This window comes from Pempheris klunzingeri, chromosome 8 (assembly GCF_042242105.1).
Source record: "Pempheris klunzingeri isolate RE-2024b chromosome 8, fPemKlu1.hap1, whole genome shotgun sequence".
NCBI lineage: Eukaryota > Metazoa > Chordata > Actinopteri > Acropomatiformes > Pempheridae > Pempheris > Pempheris klunzingeri.
The window spans coordinates 19,467,419-19,486,676 of record NC_092019.1 but is presented as its reverse complement, the minus strand read 5'-3'; the positions used below and the strand labels follow the sequence as shown (position 1 = coordinate 19,486,676).

General features: G+C 41.2%; 1 protein-coding gene across 1 annotated transcript in view; it reads left to right on the top strand.

Annotated features, from left to right (window-relative positions):
- bcam (basal cell adhesion molecule (Lutheran blood group)) overlaps window positions 1-15,836 on the top strand; it is a 49,200-nt gene extending 33,364 nt beyond the window's left edge. Inside the window, exons 4-16 of the mRNA XM_070835555.1 lie at window positions 1,451-1,524; window positions 1,625-1,721; window positions 1,839-2,021; window positions 3,019-3,140; window positions 3,228-3,369; window positions 3,915-4,030; window positions 5,215-5,356; window positions 6,349-6,473; window positions 7,231-7,372; window positions 7,604-7,627; window positions 10,207-10,348; window positions 11,458-11,557; window positions 13,632-15,836. Of these exons, the coding sequence (XP_070691656.1) occupies window positions 1,451-1,524; window positions 1,625-1,721; window positions 1,839-2,021; window positions 3,019-3,140; window positions 3,228-3,369; window positions 3,915-4,030; window positions 5,215-5,356; window positions 6,349-6,473; window positions 7,231-7,372; window positions 7,604-7,627; window positions 10,207-10,348; window positions 11,458-11,557; window positions 13,632-13,634 (1,412 nt within the window). The 3' untranslated portion in view covers window positions 13,635-15,836. The remainder of the gene's footprint in view (window positions 1-1,450; window positions 1,525-1,624; window positions 1,722-1,838; window positions 2,022-3,018; window positions 3,141-3,227; window positions 3,370-3,914; window positions 4,031-5,214; window positions 5,357-6,348; window positions 6,474-7,230; window positions 7,373-7,603; window positions 7,628-10,206; window positions 10,349-11,457; window positions 11,558-13,631) is intronic.
- The last annotated feature ends 3,422 nt before the right edge of the window (window positions 15,837-19,258 follow it).

Below are 19,258 nucleotides of genomic sequence, written 5' to 3'. Positions count from 1 at the left end.
GAGGTCAATTAACCACAATCTAATCACTCTTGACACAATTGATGAATAGTTCAATCACACCTGTCATGTCTCATATATCTCACCTTAATAACAGTCCAGATTTATCACCAAGGCGCTGAGGGCTGACCCCGGATGCTGCCTGCGGTGTCCTTGTCCCTCCCACAGCAGCCCCTGAGCAGACATCAATCATACTTTTAGCATTTAGCCTAACCAAAATGAATATACTTCATTTGCATTTTGGATTTGACTGATCAATCACTTTAAAGAGGGGAAATTTGCGCTGGGGGAAAAACAACCCTTTTCTTTTGTCAAGCTCTCAACTGAAAAGAGCTTACGAGTTATCCATTAACATTTACGCACTCAGAGATACTGAAGTTTAAAGCTATCTCTTAAAACAAGCTATTAATTGCGAATGGGCCAGTCAGTGGAAGACAAAACCACAATGCACTGCTATTTGACAAAGGCCTTTTTAGATGCACTTCATGCCTGCAGTCATAAGAAAACAGCCTGTCTCGCAAACCAGCAATCATTCTTTGTCCACATTTGACCACTTGACTCATTGGGGGATAAATTATAGCGTGCCTGTCCTGCCTTAACTTAATAAGACTGAGTTATGAGGTCTGCCGAGGGTTGAGCTGCAGCAGTGATAGCCTGATTTTTCTCTCTCTGGAGGCCTACAGTAGATGGCAAACACTATATCTGCTAAGCCAAAAACACACTATAACAGAATAAAAATAATGCTGCAGTTCTAACTCTGTGGCCTGTGCTGTCTCGACTTTGAATTACTTATTTTAGGCGAAAAAACTTTATTTGGCTAAATGCAAGGGGATGTAAAAGAGAGCTTTAGTCATGTTGTTTGTTTAAGTTGTGTTAAGTTAAAGAAACCAACTTTTTTAATATCAAGTCTTCATTTTGCATCTAAATAATTGTGTGCAGACATGGCTGCATGCATTGCAGAGTGTGTGGAAAGGAACTGGCTGCAAAAATACTTCTGCAGTTTTGGGAGCAGTGCAGCAAAAAGGATTAAAAACAAACAACTGAGCAAGTGAGACAGAGGGAGGAATACTCATCTACTGTTTATTTTCATAAGCAGTCCACAGCTGCAGGCAGTGATAAGATGACCTTGCATGTGAACAAGTGAGCTGAGGAATAAAACAGAGAGGCAAGAGGGAACACTCACACCTGTGGTTGACTGCATGCTTGTGAGAGCCAGAGAGAAAGGGGAGTGTTTTTTTTTCTCTTTCGTTATTTGACCCTTATCAGCTCATGTGAACCAGGTCACGGTGGAATAATGTGAAGCAGGATATTTACAGCTCAACATAATTAACAAGGTCAGCAGGCATGCGGGTTGGACTGCACGGACGGGGAGAGTGTGTGCTTGTGTGTGCTTGCGTTAAGGTTCTCCTCCCGGTGAAGCATAATGATCTCCCCTCTCTTTTTCCTGTCTCAGTTGCTCCTGAAACACCAGAACTCACAAAACCGTCAAGTCAGGCCATTTCTGCAGGACAAACAACCAGCTCTGAGGTGTGTGTGCAATTTCTGTAACTGTGTGCGCACCCTGCATGTGAGCGCATATTTTATGAGTGCACTTTTGTCTCACCTACAATTTTTCGTTGTGTATAAGATCGGTTCCTGTGTGACGATGAATGGACATCCCCAGCCAAGAATTATCTGGTTCAAAGATGACCAGCCCCTTCCTGAGGTCAAAGACAAGAAAGAGAGTGCGTGTCCTCTGGCTCTTAATTAAAAGTTCATTAACAAAGTATAGTCTAATATTGTATGCAAAGCAGAAGATAATCTGTGTCCCTTGATCCTTCCTTCTTCCATCCCTACATCAGAGACCTACATGATTCCCTCGGTGGTGAAGGAGGCTTCGGGTCTCTACACTATCAAGAGCACCCTGTATATGCAACCCACCAAGGCAGACAAGGACTCTGTGTTCCAGTGCACCGTGGAGTACAGTATGCAAGGAGAACAGATCAAACAGAAGAAATCCAACGTGATCACCATCAACCTCAACTGTGAGTGGAGGGGAGGGACAAGAGTTGTAATTATTGAACTTTACAGGTGCTGGTAGGTAGATTTTGTTACCTTCAGACAGAGCCAGGCTAGTAGTTTCCCCCTGTTTGTAGGCTTTATGCTAAGCTAAGCTGCTGTTGGCTGTAGCCTTATATGTGCTGGACAGACATGAGAGTGGAATCGATCTTACTTTACTTTACAGCTCCATGAGCTATGATTGTGCTGCTATGTAAACATGTTACAACTGATCCTGAATTGGACATGAATGTTTGTGCAAATTTGCACCGCAACCCCTCCAATAGCTGTCAAGGTATTTCACTAAAATCCAAAAACATCATCCTGTGGGTGGCATTAGAGGAAACCTCAGACGATCACCGATGTCATTAGGATTTATCCTCTGGGCTCCATTAACCTATGTATAAAATGTCATGGCATTCCATTCACCACTTATTGAAACATTTTAGTCTGGACCAAAGTGGTGAAGAGTCATATTCACATTTATAGAGTGGCTAGACTGGTTAAAACAGCTGAAGACCTCTGATCTTTAAATATGAATCTATTTATTCATTCATTATTTGTGAATCACTCTCTGTTTTATCCTAAAAAACATATGACCTTTAAATTGAACATTGTCAACAAACATTGCAAATGTTGTGTTTTCTTCTTTCTGTCTTTGTTGTGTTTATATTGACTGTGGGTGGTATTTTGACTTGTTCACTTTGTAGCTGTATTTTGAAAAGTGCTATAATGATAATAATGATAATAATGATATCTTCACTTCTTGGACCCATTTTATTAGTTAAATGTCTTTCCTCCTGCACACTGTAGTTTAGCGCAGCCACACTAGAATTTCACATTTAGATAAAGAAGAATGATGAGGTGAGGAAAGTAAACCATCCCTACTGGAATGCATTGCTCATCTCTGATTGATGATATACAGTGTAAATGTATCCAGAGGAGGAATTTTCACCTGTTCCGTATCTGTCCTTGTCTGTCCAGACCCGTCAGAGAAAGCAACCTTTTCTCTACTCAACGCTGATCCGGTCAAAGAGGGCGATGCTGTTACCATGCAGTGTGAGACTGATGGAAACCCTCAGCCCGAGTTTGACTTCACTAAAAATGTACGTTTATGTACGCTCCATGCATCCCAACTTTGTATAAAATTCATTCTTACTCACACACTGCGTTTTTCCGCCTTCCACCATCAGAACGTGGGCATCAGCGGTCAGGGTGGTCTCCTGACGCTGAAATCTGTGAAACGCACAGACAGCGGTAAGTACAAGTGCACAGCCATGGATTTCGAAAACTTGGATGCTGACCTGAGTGGAACCATCGACTTAACTGTCAACTGTGAGTGAACTGAAGACGCACACACACACACACAGACAGGCAGACACACACAACTGCAGAATAAAGTAAACGCACATAAAGAACAATTTACCTCCTGTTTATGCAGTTTCACCTCTGCAGCAAGCCATTCTTTTCATCTGTAAATCTTACAATTAAAAGGGTTAGAATGGAATGAGCTTTAATGTAATCCTATCAGGAGGCCGATATCCAATTCAATTTTTCACAGTTCATCTGTTACTTTAATGTTATTCACACTACACTACCTAATTTGATCTTATCACACACATTAAGCAGAGATAGCCTAGAAATAGCATTGAATGGGCTTAACTTGGTCCTCGAAATGGGCTTAACTGGAGAGTAAGTGTATTAGCTTTGTACTCACAAAAAAATCAAATATTCTGCTTAATACGCTCGTTTTAAAAGTCTTATTACATGGTTATTTAAGCAATGCCAAGCTTTTTGAGTGGTACTCCTTAAACTCCTTTGGATGTATCGACGGTCTCAGGTTCCTATCTCTCAATTGCGTTCCATTTTTTCTCCGTCAGACATCGACCCAGTGAGCGTGATCCCGGCCGAACCGCAAGTCGTCATGCTTGGAGACAATGTGGAGTGGCAGTGTAAGACCAAGGCCTCTGCTTCGCATACTGTACACTGGAAAAAGGTGGGCTTCGTCAACCTTCCTTTCCCTTTCCCTTTCATGGAAAAGTGGTGTATTTCTAATAATACAGAGCTATGCTTCATTTATCATCTGTCTACAGAATTCTTTCCGAGCATTCCTAGATAAAAGTTTTTTTAAAATGCAAATTTGTCATTCTCACATATGAACAGCACTGGGTGGATGTTGAAAGAAGAATTCCTGGGCTCCATGCTTGGACATTTTTTGATTCTGATTCAGTTTCGATGCACATTTTTGCAGCTTTATTTAATGGAAAAGACAAAAGACAAAAATGTGACACATACAGTAACTCCCCTATTGTGCAGCTGTCATACAACAGTAGATCCTCTTGATTGGAGGCAATGGCCCGTCTAGAGACAGTTGTGGTCCAGCTTCACAAGCTACATTGTGTTGTGTGTAATTGCAGCAACTGGAGAGCAGACACTGGTGTTTGTTCCATTTTGTGAATGAAGCTTAGAATAAATTGGTTATGTATGATTTCACTTTTATGATTTAACATGTAGATATGCTAGAATGATGATTAGGGCAATAGATAGAACAATTTTGAGTTTGCATACTCTCTGTGTAGCAGGCTAAAGGTTATAATTGATAGAAATGAAAGCACTCCTTCTTGTGTCTCTTTTCTGTGGAAAACATTGCGTTTTCTAAATGTATTTTCAACAGTAAACATTCCACAGAAAAGATGTGTTGACTCTTACAGTTCATTTGAAGAGGATCAGTGCATTCTGACACTGGTGTTGTTGCAGTGGTGTTTTTTGGTATTCGTCTCATCTCCTCCACTTGTTATGTGCAGAGTGTCCCTCCAGTGTCAGGTCTGCTGTTGTAGCCTGCGTGTCTATTGTTGCGTCTCCTGGGTGTGATAGAAACTCACTGACTGCTGGTTTTCTGGGCAGAGAACGTGTTTGTTCTTAGTGAGATGGATTCCTATGCGAAGAAGTTGAGAGGCATTCCAAGAGAAAGGTTCATCATGGAGGACTGACTTTGATCTGTTATCACTGCGCTTTGGAACAGTCCGTGTGAAGGCTCTTCGTCTGCTTTCCCAGCATAGCAGCGCGCCTTCAATCTAGATATTCACAATGCCATTCTACTCTCATATTCACACACAGAGAATAAAAAGAAAGAATTGGTTTTATTTCTGTATGTGTGTTTCTGTGTGTGTGTTCCCCCAGGGCTCTGACGTGCTCTCTCAGGACGGCACACTGTCAATAGAGGCCACTTCCTATGATATAGCAGGACAGTACATGTGTGTTGGAGCCGTGCCATCTGTGCCAGGACTGACTGCCCAGGCCAGTGTCAACCTCACCGTCAAAGGTAACACACTCCCTTAGACATAAACACACACTTTCACAGGCCTACATGTATAGTCTGCCTCAGGAAATCCAATAAAATAATATTTGGATCAGACCTAAGTGAAGATTTCAATCACATCAGCATTTGTATTGTTATTCTTTCATGCACCCACATACACACACACAGGATAATAAACAATGGTCAGTGTTAGGGTGTGGGGGGGTATTGTTTTAGTCAAAGGAAGGAGGTTGTACAGTTTGTGGATGCAGCTGAAAGAGGGTGTGGTTTCCTAATCTGTTGATGAGTATATTCTAAGACAATAAGACGACATTCAGGGGTTTAGTGGAATCATTGAATGTATTTCAAGTTAATTCAAATTAAAATAGTCAGACCATTTCAGAAGTCTTTTGACTTTGAAATGATGAGCTGAATAAATGTACTGCTGTCTATAAAGTCTATAAAGTAACATCATCAGCATATTAGCAGACCTCCCTGCATGTATTGTTTGATAGTTAAACACTCCAGAGTCCATTTATGAAGTAAAAGGACCTGATGAAAACGTGCTGTGTCTTTTATACATATCAAATATACATTATACTGTATATTATATATACTATACTTGATAGATAGATAGATAGATAGATAGATAGATAGATAGATAGATAGATAGATAGATAGATAGATAGATAGATAGATAGATAGATAGATAGATAGATAGATAGAAATACTTAATTGATCCCGAGGGGAAATTCTGGTATTCTTTATATCTATTAAGTCACAGTTGTTTCTTTTTATAATAATGAAAACAATGTAAACCATGATAAAGATTAGTATTAACTCACATTAATACTCAGAAGGCAGCAGAGGAACTTTCTTTAATATGTTGGACCAGCCAAAATGATATATAGTCCTTTGTGTGTGTGTGTGTGTGTGTGTGTGTGTGTGTGTGTTTAAGCTGTGTTGTTTACTCCTGAATTTCCCCATGTTCACTGGCTTTCTCACTCCCTTTCCAGGAAAGCCGATAATTGAGTCTCCCATTGCTGGAGAGGTTGGGAAGGAAGGAGACATGGTGACTCTGAAGTGCTCAGCCTACGGCCTCCCCGCCCCTCAGTTCACCTGGAAGCCCTCAGGAAAAGAGGTACGGATGTAAAGACAAGCACAGATAAGAATACAACATAGTATTACCGGATCTATTTTACCTAGCATGCAATTTACAAGAATCACTTAGTAAACAGGTGTAATTGCTACTTTCCTAGAAGGGACTGCACAAGTATAGAAACAGTATTCCAAACAAACAAAGCTATCATTAAAAGTTTTTTCTTTCGGGTCAATTTGTGAAGTTTGAGGCATGATATTTCTTAACATCTTAAAATCTTCTTGGTAGGCTGGTATGTTAAACTTTAAATGTAGTAAAAAAAAAAAAAAAAAACAGGGAGAGCAACAGCTCGAGGGGTAGTGGAAAGTAATATCTTATTCTAATATTTCATATTGATGCGATATAGTTGAAAAGAAAACTCCATATGAAGCAGCTTTAAAGAAACATACAGAGGGAATACAGCCATATAATTGAAATATTACATCAAATGAAGTGATAGAATGGGATAAAACATTCATGATCCCTCTGAAAAAATGAATCATTTCAGAAGCAAACAGTGATGTATGTAAGATTAAAGACGAGACGCATTCAAACTTGCACCACAGACTATTTTTAAGAGCAGATCTGGATGTGTAAAAGAGAGTCACATGTGGGATAAAGCATCACTTGAGTGTGCAAAATGATGGGAACCAGACTTAATAAGACAAAATATGCCACAAATTTAAAAATATTGGCGGAAAATATGTAGAAAAAAAATCATGCTATTATCTCTGTGTCCTCCATCCATTCCTCCTGCCAGTCAGTATCAGTGGAAGGTAACAAGGTGGTGAGCACCGTGACCCTTCAAGCCACAGCCGAGGTCATGAAGGACGGGGTGACCTGCGAGGTCTCCAACGAGCATGGAACAGATAGCAAGGCCTTCCTGGTATCTCTGAAAAGAGGTCAGTGTCAGGAGATGACAGCAGCGATTATGCTACTTTATCTCCTTCGCTCCCTCCTCTCACTTCACGCTTTCTTCACTGCCAGCTTTGGATGTTTAGAGATGTGTTTTGATGATGAGCCTAAAAATTCGATTGGGTGAAAGAAATTGTGTTGGAAACATGGTGAAACTGGTCTTTTTTTAAAAAAAAAACAACTAAATCCTTTCTTCTCTCTGCTCTCCTCTCTTGCAGCAATTGACAACTCGGCCGACAGAGGTAGAGCCTTCTCCCTTCTCCTCCTCCTCTCCTCCCTCCTTCTCTCAGGACTCTTTCTTGTACAGACCCTGTAATTTAGAACCCCCCACCCCTCCCTCCACACGCACCCACCCATCTTTTCTTGCCCCGGCCCCTTCATCACATACACACACACACACTCATACACGTTCACACACACAACTCCCTCCGCTGTACTGTAATCTTGTATATTTGCCCTCTTGCTACCGAGCACTGTGGATATTGTATATTGTTATTCTTCTTCTTCTCTTGTCACCTTTGTATGATGTCTGTCCTATATTTTGTGGATGCTACTACAACTTTTTGTGGCCCCTTGGGGACAATAAAGGATTCTATTCTATTCTATTCCTTCCTTTCCTCTCTTCGTTTCTTCACTGTGGGTCCTTTTTTGTCACCTCTTCTTTCCAACTGCCTTCTAGTTTCTTGCTTTTTCCTCTTGCCGTTTCCACTCGCCGGGGTGCTGTGTGTAGGATCTTGTAACCCTAGCTTTTGTTTGTGTATGCTCTTAGATGTGTATGTGTGTTGTGTTGTGGTTTTTGCTTTGCTATGCTATGGGACTGAGAAACTCTCTTTCTCTCAAAGTGCTGCTCTCTGGAAACCCTGTGCTTAAGTCAGGTCTGTATCGCTAACCCTATTGACATGTGTATGCCGTTCGTCTAGAACTGTAAGTCACTGTGTGTGTATTGATGTCTGTGTGCACACACAGGTAAATGTATTTGTGTTTACAAGAGCTAATGTGTTTGTGTATCCATACTTGTATTTACTGTAGTTGAGAGGACAGATTTAAAATTTAAACAAGGAATTTGGGGTCAAAAGGAAGTTACATTTTATGTTGGTTTTAGGGACTTTGTCGTCCATTATAACTTGAAGTGTAACAATTGTTTTCCTTTTCAATTAGTCAGCTGATTATATACTCATTTAAATGATTAATCATTTGGTCTCTAAAATGTCAGAAAACAGCGAAAAATGCGTGTTACAATCTAATTGTTGTTGTTTTTAAAAAACAGTTAGATGTTGATCCCTAATCACCGCCACATAAAAACAGATCTCCAGATTTTGTTTGATTTAATCTTTAATTCAAGGCAAGGACGTGGCCCTTTTATGTCCTGTGGATCACCCTGCCCTGATGATTCACTAAAACTAAAATTATGAGATTGTTTTGTCAACGAGAAGTTCAATAATCCCACAATGGCTGAATTCTGCTTTTAAGAAATAAGAAACATTTTGGTGAAAATGCTTCAAGTGTGGTATTAGAAAACAATGGACAGCATGGAGGCAAAGGACATTTCCTCCACCTGGTCTTTAAAGCATTAAGTCATGATGGCATGCTTATACCACAGACACTTATCCATCCATCCATCCATCCATCCATTATCTTCCGCTTATCCTTAACCTGTTGCCACCGCGACAGACACTTATCATAGTCAAAGAAAAAAGAAGAGTTATCTTCAAATTTGCATTAATTCTTTAAGTTTGTTTGCAGGTCATGTAACTCATGTTGAGGTCAGCGTAGCCACTGAAAGAAGTACAACTGTTACCTTGGTTACTGTGAATGCTTCTCTGTTTACCTGAACAATGACTGAGTCACACATTTAAGGGAATAGTTTGATATTTCCTGTAGTCTTGTTGTCATTGAGAGGTTGTCAGGCAACCGCTGGAGACTCCAGGAAGTTACTGCTTCCAAGGAGGCCAAGAAATAGTCCATCACATAATCCCATGTAAATCCATTAAATCAATTAGATATAACCTGTTAATTAGTGAGCTTTAGGGGTGCTGGTCAGCTGATTTTTGCTAGAAACAGACTAGACAGGCTCCAGCTTTATATTTAACGCACAGATATGAGAGCGCTATCGATATCCTCATCTAGCTCTTGGCACAAAAGCAAACAGCGTATTTGATTGGCGCACCAGCGAGCCAATCAGAAACAACATTGGCATCAATACTGGCTAACACATGCTAAATACATAATAATGTTGTAGTCCATGTAGAACGTTAACGTAGTGTCATGTCCTCACAAGTATAGTAATACAAGTGTAGGTGGATGGGTGAGTATGTTCAGTGTTGTTTTCTGCCTCTGGTCAGCTGTCTACTATTATTATCTGTGAGTATACAGGCCCCATTTTTGGGTCCCATCACTTTTCAATCATTGCATTCAAAAGTTAAACTAACCCCACATCCAACTCCCCACCCCTCCGCTCCTTTTCCTCTCCACCCACCCATCCATCCATCCATCCATCCATCTATCTATTGTCTTCATCTGGACCCCACCTGTCCCTCTCCTCTCCCTCACTCTCTCCATGCTCCCCTCCCCTCCTTTGGAACCCCAAATAAAATTATTTTCCTGACTCCCTCTCTTCTAACTCACGAATCAAACACCCCCATCCCCACCTGCACCCCTTATAATGCCCCTCTGCCTACAACTGCCCCCCTCAAATCAAACACTCGCAACCCCCCCCCCCCACCAAACACCTACCTCCCACCTCTGTCTTCCCTCCACCATCCCACCAACCCTCCACCCCACCATCCGCCCCTCCATGTGTCACTCTATTGCGGTGCTGTAGCTGACAAGCAGCAGGGAGGCTCCAGCGGGGTGGTGATAGCCGTGGTGGTGTGTGTTCTGCTGCTTCTGCTGCTGGTGGCCCTCATCTACTTCCTGAACAAGAAGAGCAAGCTGCCATGCAGCAAGAAGGACAAGAAGGAAGTGTGAGTAGATGGGAAGGAGGAGGGGATTAACTCTTCAGAGTCTTGGACCGCCCGCCGGCGTCAAAGACACAAACACAAAGAAAGCAAGCTAAACAGTTTTAATGGGAAAGACAAAGGTAAAATGAAAAGTTGTAAAAAAACGGCCATTTTACCCCAAGACTCTGGAGGGTTAATGTTGGCATCGATTACTTCATGTGACTCAATAAACACTTAAGTTAAACTAAACTGTGGTGCTTTTTGTACGGATTTTCTTTGTTAAAAAGAAAACACAAACACAAACAGAAAAACTCATGAAAATAAATTTTAAAAAATGAAAAATAAATCAGTGAATAAATTAGATAAATAGATGGAGAAGTACATTCAATAGGAATACAAGTCCTGGGAAATTAAGACTTAACTGGGAATAGAAATGCCCATATTTCCACAAGTGTCATTATAACAGAGCAGCTTCCTTTAACATTCTGCCAATAGTCTTGATTGCTTCTCTCCTTTGCGTTATGTCAAACGCTATTAGTAATGCTTAATTGGTTGCTAAATAGCTGATCATGAAAAATAAGCCATTTTGTTATTCAGTTTGTGCAGTATGAAAAAGAAACATCCTCAGGCTCCTGAGGAAAATTTGTGTGAAGTTGATCCATTTATGACACTAAACTCAAAATCTGATTTTGTCAGTTCCCATTTTATCGTCTTTTGTGCGTGGTTTGAAGGTTTTCACATCAGTATGCAGAATACAGTCACTTTGGTAGTCTCTATCAGACAGTTACCCTCAAAAAGACATTGCTTTGATTTTTGCTGTCTTTTTAGTCATCTTAACTAATCATCAAAGCAGTTTTATCTTAGATTTGTAAATCTTAAATAGTGACGTTGCAGTATACCCCATTCACTACAGAAGAACTGGGAGAATTGGTAACAAAGTGGTAGAAGTCACTGGCCTCTAAGGCAGTCCAGGGTTCTTCTGTATGTCAGAAACATTGCGTAGAAGTGCCTACAGCAATTGACATGCTTGAGTCTGGATCCATTAGCTGTACAAGATGAATACTCATGGCAGGGCAGATCATTCAGTTTTCTTACATCTTTTTCTTTTCTTTTCTCTCCTACGCTCTCTGCAGGGCCAGCGGCGAGGTGAACAACGACATCGTGGTGGAGATGAAGACGGACAAGTTGAACGAAGAGGCTGGTCTCCTCAACAAGAGACCGCCCACAGAACAGGTCAGGCTAATGGGCACCAGGCATCAAAGCGTTAAAGGGTCACAGCTCTGGGCTTTGGTCAATTGTGAGCTCAAACTGATAATCATCACAGAGCAAAACAACAATTTATTTATATTGTTTTGTCTTTGTTTGACTTACTCAATGGTTACTTGCTTCTGCATTCATGAATGTGGTTCATGATGCTACAGTCTGATGGTATGCAGGGACGAGTCAAGGACAGTGGAGTGGATCAAAACAAAGCCATTCCTGATCTGAAAAGGCTTCTCCCATAAAAATAGTTTCCACTTAGTCATTTTTTCCCCATTTAGTCACTGTTTGTGGCCTGGGGCTGTATTACATAAACTTCCTAACTTGCAGATCCTACCCTGTCTTATCTGTAACCATGGTAATAAGGGTCAGGACCTGATTAAGGGGAAAAAAAGCAATTACAGATGAACATAATTCTTAAATAAATGTTCCTCTCCTAACTTAAGATAGGAAAAGTGTACTACACAAGCATCCTGACTTCCCAAAATCTTAACTAAACTATCCTAATTTTAGGATTTTACTGCAAAGCTGTCCTAATTTTCACTTATCCAACAGGCAGTGTTAGCTAACTTGTTTAATGCGTACAGCATTAAACAAATGCAATTAGATCCTGCAGTTAGCTGTGCAACTACGACGAGCTTTGGAGAGGCCAACCCTGCGATATCAGGCTCCGTTGGGTGTGGTGCACTGACGTGAAGGTTGTTTTGCAAAAGGATATTTTCAAAGTAAAGTGACTGAAATTGCGATGGCATTGTGATGCTCCGTTTTTTGTATGTTTCATGTATCTTTTAGTGCGGTTCAATGAGACTGGCTAAGGGTACCGTACTGTGGTTGCTATTCGGGACTTCCTAACCTGCGAAAAGATAGAAGAAATAAGATAAAATGAGATTCCTAAAGTCAGTTAGGATTTGCTTCTGCAATACCAAATTGGGAAAAATCCTATCTTAGACTCTTCCTATCTTAAGACTTAAGATAAGTAGTTTCTGTAATACAGCCCCAGGCCTGTGAAATGCAGACTCTCATCACAGAAGACAAAAAGAAAAAAGGGATTTTCTAAAGACTTTAGTCATGTTCAGATTTCATGCAGCAGGGGAATCACTTCAACTCGGCTTTAAAACTTTGCTAAACAAAGTACATTTTGCTCATTTGGAGATGGAGAAGCAAGACATAGTAACTTAAAGCCAGTATAGTCAACAGTCCTCTTTGGATTGATTGCAGCACCACGAGACTTACAATGATCATGTAGACATAAACTAGCCAACAAAGATCCTTTATAGCAGATGCAATCAGTCTGGCATAAAATCAAGCTTTACAGTCAGCAGAAATATTTTCAGAAACCCTTGTCATGCTGATTTCATGCTACAGTCAGTTTTAGTTCAAAGAGAGCAGCTTTGAGGAAGCTGTCCCGGCAGCCCAAATGACAGAGTGTGACAGCTGTACGGAGTCATCTGAAAATGTCATCACAAATTTGAAACATTTCATTATGAAATTTATGGTAGTGGCATATTTGACATGAACGCAAAAGCCAGTTGAAGCGAGCCTTATTTTATGTGGTTTTTGAAACTACAGACAGCAAACCGTGTGACATTTCAGCATTGCAGAGAGATTGCCGACACACTTTGCTTTGCTTTTGAAATGGATATGACAAGAAGATGTAAAAGTCGGTCTCTCCATATGCAATTAAGTGATGCTTCATTCCTGAGATGTCATTAAAGAAATATTACCCTGTAAGCTATCTTCTGAAGGGCTGCAGCCCAGCCGTGGACAGAGTTAATTTTATTCTGAAATATAAATCTTGGCCTGTTCATTTTAAAACAGATTTATTTAGGAGTACATCTTGAAATACCAAGTGCACAAATAAACTGTTGTGGTAGCTCTATATTTTCTACATATACCCTTGTTGTCAGCGCCTAAATAAGGCACATATTTATTTTTTCTAAGTTGTTATTGGAAATTTTGGAAAGTCATAAATCATTATAAGCATATATGCATCTATAATGATCAGCCATATTTATATTGTGTGTTTTTCTCTCCTTCTTTTTGACAGTGATGAAACAAGACAATGAAAGTGTTCAACAGAGGGATGAAGGGAAGGAGGAGAACAGTTATGAAGACAACAGGGCTAATTTTTATTTTCTACACTAGACTGAGGGGGACAAGAGGTGGAACATGGATACTGGTTTGTTTCGGGGACCTCGGGAGGCACACCATGTGCAGCATTGGTTATGTTTTATAACCTGGAGTAGAACTTTTGGATGGAGCTTTTGTTTTTTTTTTTGTTTTTTTTTTGCCCTTAAAGAACTCCATCCATCTATGCTGCCGCAGGTTTAAAACCACACACGTGCTAAATTATAATGTGACATCACTGGATGACATTATTATCACGGCTTCTTTTGATTCTAACTCCTTATTCGCCAATCACGACTTTGGTCGACTCCTCTGCAGAATAGAGCTGCACGGTGAGGCGTGGCCGACACAATCCAAACACTCTGGCAGAATCTTTCTTATCTTCCCCAAATTAAACACAAAATGCCATTTAAGCCACTCTGTGTTTCTGGAGTGTGTGTCTGCATGCAAGTGTAACACAGAACATCTATTCTGTCTTGGAGTCTGCACTTAAATTCTGTGCTCGCTGCTGGGTATATTGGGAAGAAATTATCACAGGCTGTCATTCCGTTTAATTCACCTCAATAACAAGTGATGATTTACGCTCACAACATTTAATCCCTAAGCACACTGTTTGGCACGCATTGCTGTAACATTTCCGCTCAAAGAAGGTTGTGTTTGCTTTCGTGCTGTTTGTTTAATTGCGTTTTTGCCACCTGTGAACTTTTATGTACCCCCCCCCCCCCCCCCCCCCCAAAATCTCCCTAATTAGCTTTCCATAGAAACATCCAGCATTTAATAAAGCCAATCCTTTCTCTAAAATTGCTTGCTTTTTAAAATCCAGCTAAAAAGCCACCAAGCAAGCAAGCTATTAGGTTGTACAAATTTATTCTTGCCATTTCCAGCATACGTGTATATTATGTTAGTACATGAGTTGCTCACTTGTTTTTCTTTGCTGTTGTGTTTTCTCTGTAAATTCAAATACGCTGTCTATCAAGCAGGAGGTGTACTGTGTGCGTGTGATGTGGAGCTCTGTGGTTACTAAGCTGCTGGCCTGTGACTGTAATTGCTACCATTTCTTACTGAGTCCTTTACAGCCTTTCGGTTCTCTACTCTGGGACAAAAAATGTTCTCACAAGCATAGCGCGCAGCAGTTCCGCTCAGAGAGCCCAATTATCATCACCTTTCACTGTAAAATTGGTGGAATTTGGTGAAATGGTTGACAATCTCAAACTGTGGCTGCGCTGCGTTGTCATTTTTCTATGACAACACAGTGGGACTTTCAGGCACTGCGGCGCAGTAGTCACAGATTCACCTGTCAGGAGAAATCACTGGCACCGGTTCACTCCAGTTTGAGACAAGCGGGGAAGGGAAAGGGAGGTGTGGGAGGGACTGGGGTTGTTGCAGAAGTATGTTATGTACCTTTTGATTTTACCAAATGAAAGTTCTGAGTGTCACAGCAGGAATGTTTCTGTGTTTAGGTACGCAATACTGGTATTTCTGTTTGTCCCCTACACTGTCGGCAGGCCAGAGAGGTTTGATAGCGGGTTGACGTGCCCTTTTACTTTGTTGTACACTGGAACCAATGGCCTTGATTTATTTTCTTTAGAAAGGTCACCTCAAACCACTATGTCCGCCCACAAGGCTCATTTTATTTTTCAATGTCTGTCTACTGATCTTGCCATATTGACTGTTAGCCAACCTGTGGTGGCAGGGGAAGATAGACAAGTAAACTTACAGCATCGTTTTTTTTATTTTAATGTTTTATATAAAAATATTGTGGTATAAAAATTGTTTTCTAGACAGGGGATTCTTAATTTTGGAACTACTGAGTTTTCATTTTACCCATGCTTTTCCACTTGCTCTGAGAGAAAAAAGAGAAATGTTTTTGTTCTTTTTGTTTTTTTAATTTAGGGTTCTTTTTTTATTCAATATTCTCAGTGCTTTACTTCTCTTTCTCTCTGTACTGTATACTGTATATTTTGTGCTACACTGTTGTGACCTCTGTGGTGTGTTGATGTATCTTTTTATTTTGTTCCAGCTGTGTAGAATTTATAATGAAACAAAAAAAAACTCAAGAAAACCAATCACAACTCTACATTCATTGTGTTTTCATTCCCATCTCTGCAACAGGCAATTTACAAAAGATCTTTAGCAATTTCTTAGCAAGAACACTGTTATTTCTTATCATTATCACAAATGGGACTAAATTTGTTGTGAAACTCACCGTGTGGGCCTTTTTTTTAGACACACAAAGCTGTGAAGAAAGTGTGTCTGGTCGTGTGAAACCCTTGCACACCACGGAAAATCATCTCAGATTTTCACACTCCAAACCAAAAATGAAGGCCTATCAGAAATCAAATTGCTTTTGATGTAATTCATTCGTGTGTGTTTTTTTCTTACATCTCCAAGAAGATGACATCTAAATTGATTCCTAGCTTGCACCAAAGTTTAATCTCTTTGATATAACCAGCGTTATGTAAATTCCCCCTCACATTGATTGATCCCATGATTTGTTTTGACAGAACAGAAAAATTGAGGAAACTCATGTTTTGCATTGATAACTGCTAGAGGGATGGGCTCACCGCCAACTTCATGCAGTGTTTTCTCTCCTCGCTTTCATTTTTCCAAATGAACTGAAATGAATCCATCAATCACCAGCAAACTGCCGTGCGGCTTTCTGCATAGATCAGTATCAGTAAGTTGGACTTTAATCAATAGCAGCCATAATCTTAATTGGCTATTTGAAAAATCCATCAATGAAAACCAAACGCTGATCAAGAGATGGGGTGAAAGAATTCCTATTTCATTCTCAGTAAAAATCTTCAGTAAAAATCTCCCCTTCCTAACCTTAAGCTTACATAACAGGGTGTTCTAACCTTGTACCACTTCATGACCATTTAGCTCACCACCATGCATACACTTAGGCTGTCTGGTTACAGGCCTATCAGCATCATTGTCCTGACACACACCCCTCTCTGCTCTGCTGGCTCTCCATTAGGAAATGAAAAGTCTCCCATCAATGTGACCTGGAGAAATCGACCTGTGCTCTGAATGCAAAGCAGCAAAGACAGAGGCGAGCTGTATGGGCGGATACAGGGAATTTATGGGAAATGTAAATAACAGTGCCAGTGTCATACCATGCTGACCTGATGATGGTGACGATACAGGTCAGCATTTTCAGTGTTTCAGACTCAAAAACCTGCAATCAAACCTTCAGACATTTGCTGTTTCATATAAAAAAGCTGAATCGCAACTCAAAATATCACACGCACACGAAAAGGAAAAATAATCAATAGTGGGCAAGTCCAACAAGCCTAGAAAAGCTGCAATATCAAATGTTGCATATTTAAAGAGAGACTATATATACTTACTTTAGAGATTGCTCAACATCATAAGTAAGTAGTTACATTAGTTTTTACTGTCATTGCTCACATGAAGTGTAGAATTAGAGAACAAGACATTGTTGTTTTACCATGGATGTATAATAAGAACTAGACCGCTCAGCTTTGCATTGAATTATTCCCATTGGCCGCCTACGGTATCGCAACAAAAACTGTTGGCAGGACACCTCCAGCTATAAACATGGTCAGTTATTAATCAAGACATAGAGGTTTAGTCTTTGTAAAATGTTTGCCATTTCTTCTCGTCACTGACATTTTTCTTTTTTTTTTTGAGACTAGCTGCCCCCGCGCCCAGCTAATGGTCCACTGAAGTCACAGAGACCAAACTGATATCAAGCCTCCATTAAACTCCCAGCAGGACTGCCAAACTAGCCGACCCTGCGAAATGTTGAAGTTATGGGGCTTGACAGGGATTAGTGACTGTGTTGTAATGACTAACTTTCAAGATGTTATTCCTCATACTGGGGTAGCATGGCGGTGCAGTGGTTTGCACTGTTGCCTCGCAGCCAGAATGTTCTCACTGTGCTTGCGTGGGCTCTTTCCAGGTACCCCAGCTTCCTTCCACTGTCCAAACACATGCAGACAAGCAGATAAATGTGGTAAGATGGCCAGAAAACAAGTGGCAGCCAAAACAGTGGAGGAGGGGGGATTGGCCAAAAACGCTGACCCCGGGGTCAAGGAAATGGCCGTTTTGGGAGCGGACGCAAAGTTGCCTCCTTTTTTCCAAATCCACCTCCAGACCTGTTGGAAACCAGTTACTAATCACTTTTAATGTGGTAAGTCGGCCACAAAACAAGTGGCAGCCAAAACAGTGGAGGAGGGGGGATATGCCAAAAACGCTGACCCAGGGGTCAAGGAAATGGCCGTTTAGGGAGCAGACGTAAAACTGCCTCTTTTTTGCCTGATCCACCTCCAGACCTGTTGGGAAACAGTTACTGATCACTTTTAATGTGGTAAGTCGGCCAGAAAACAAGTGGCAGCCAAAACAGTGGAGGAGGGGGGATTGGCCAAAAACGCTGACCCCGGGGTCAAGGAAATGGCCGTTTTGGGAGCGGACGCAAAACTGCCTCTTTTTTGCCTGATCCACCTCCAGACCTGTTGGGAAACAGTTACTGATCACTTTTAATGTGGTAAGTCGGCCAGAAAACAAGTGGCAGCCAAAACAGTGGAGGAGGGGGGATTGGCCAAAAACGCTGACCCCGGGGTCAAGGAAATTCACGTTTTGGGAGCCGACACAAAACTGCCTCTTTTTTGCCTGATCCACCTCCAAACCTGTTGGAAACCAGTTACTGATCACTTTTAATGTGGTAAATCGGCCAGAAAACAACTGGCAGCCAAAACAGTGGGATTGGACAAAAACGATGACCGCGGGGTCAAGGAAATTCCCGTTTTGGGAGCCGACACAAAACTGCCTCTTTTTTGCCTGATCCACCTCCAAACCTGTTGGAAACCAGTTACTGATCATTTTTAATGTGGTAAATCGGCCAGAAAACAACTGGCAGCCAAAACAGTGGGATTGGACAAAAACGATGACCGCGGGGTCAAGGAAATTCCCGTTTTGGGAGCCGACACAAAACTGCCTCTTTTTTGCCTGATCCACCTCCAAACCTGTTGGAAACCAGTTACTGATCACTTTTAATGTGGTAAATCGGCCAGAAAACAACTGGCAGCCAAAACAGGGGGATTGGACAAAAACGATGACCGCTGGGTCAAGGAAATTCCCGTTTTGGGAGCCGACACAAAACTGCCTCTTTTTTGCCTGATCCACCTCCAAACCTGTTGGAAACCAGTTACTGATCACTTTTAATGTGGTAAATCGGCCAGAAAACAACTGGCAGCCAAAACAGTGGAGGAGGGGGAATTGGACAAAAACGATGACCGCGGGGTCAAGGAAATTCCCGTTTTGGGAGCCGACACAAAACTGCCTCTTTTTTGCCTGATCCACCTCCAGACCTGTTGGGAAACAGTTACTGATCACTTTTAATGTGGTAAGTCGGCCAGAAAACAAGTGGCAGCCAAAACAGTGGAGGAGGGGGGATTGGCCAAAAACGCTGACCCCGGGGTCAAGGAAATTCCCGTTTTGGGAGCCGACACAAAACTGCCTCTTTTTTGCCTGATCCACCTCCAAACCTGTTGGAAACCAGTTACTGATCACTTTTAATGT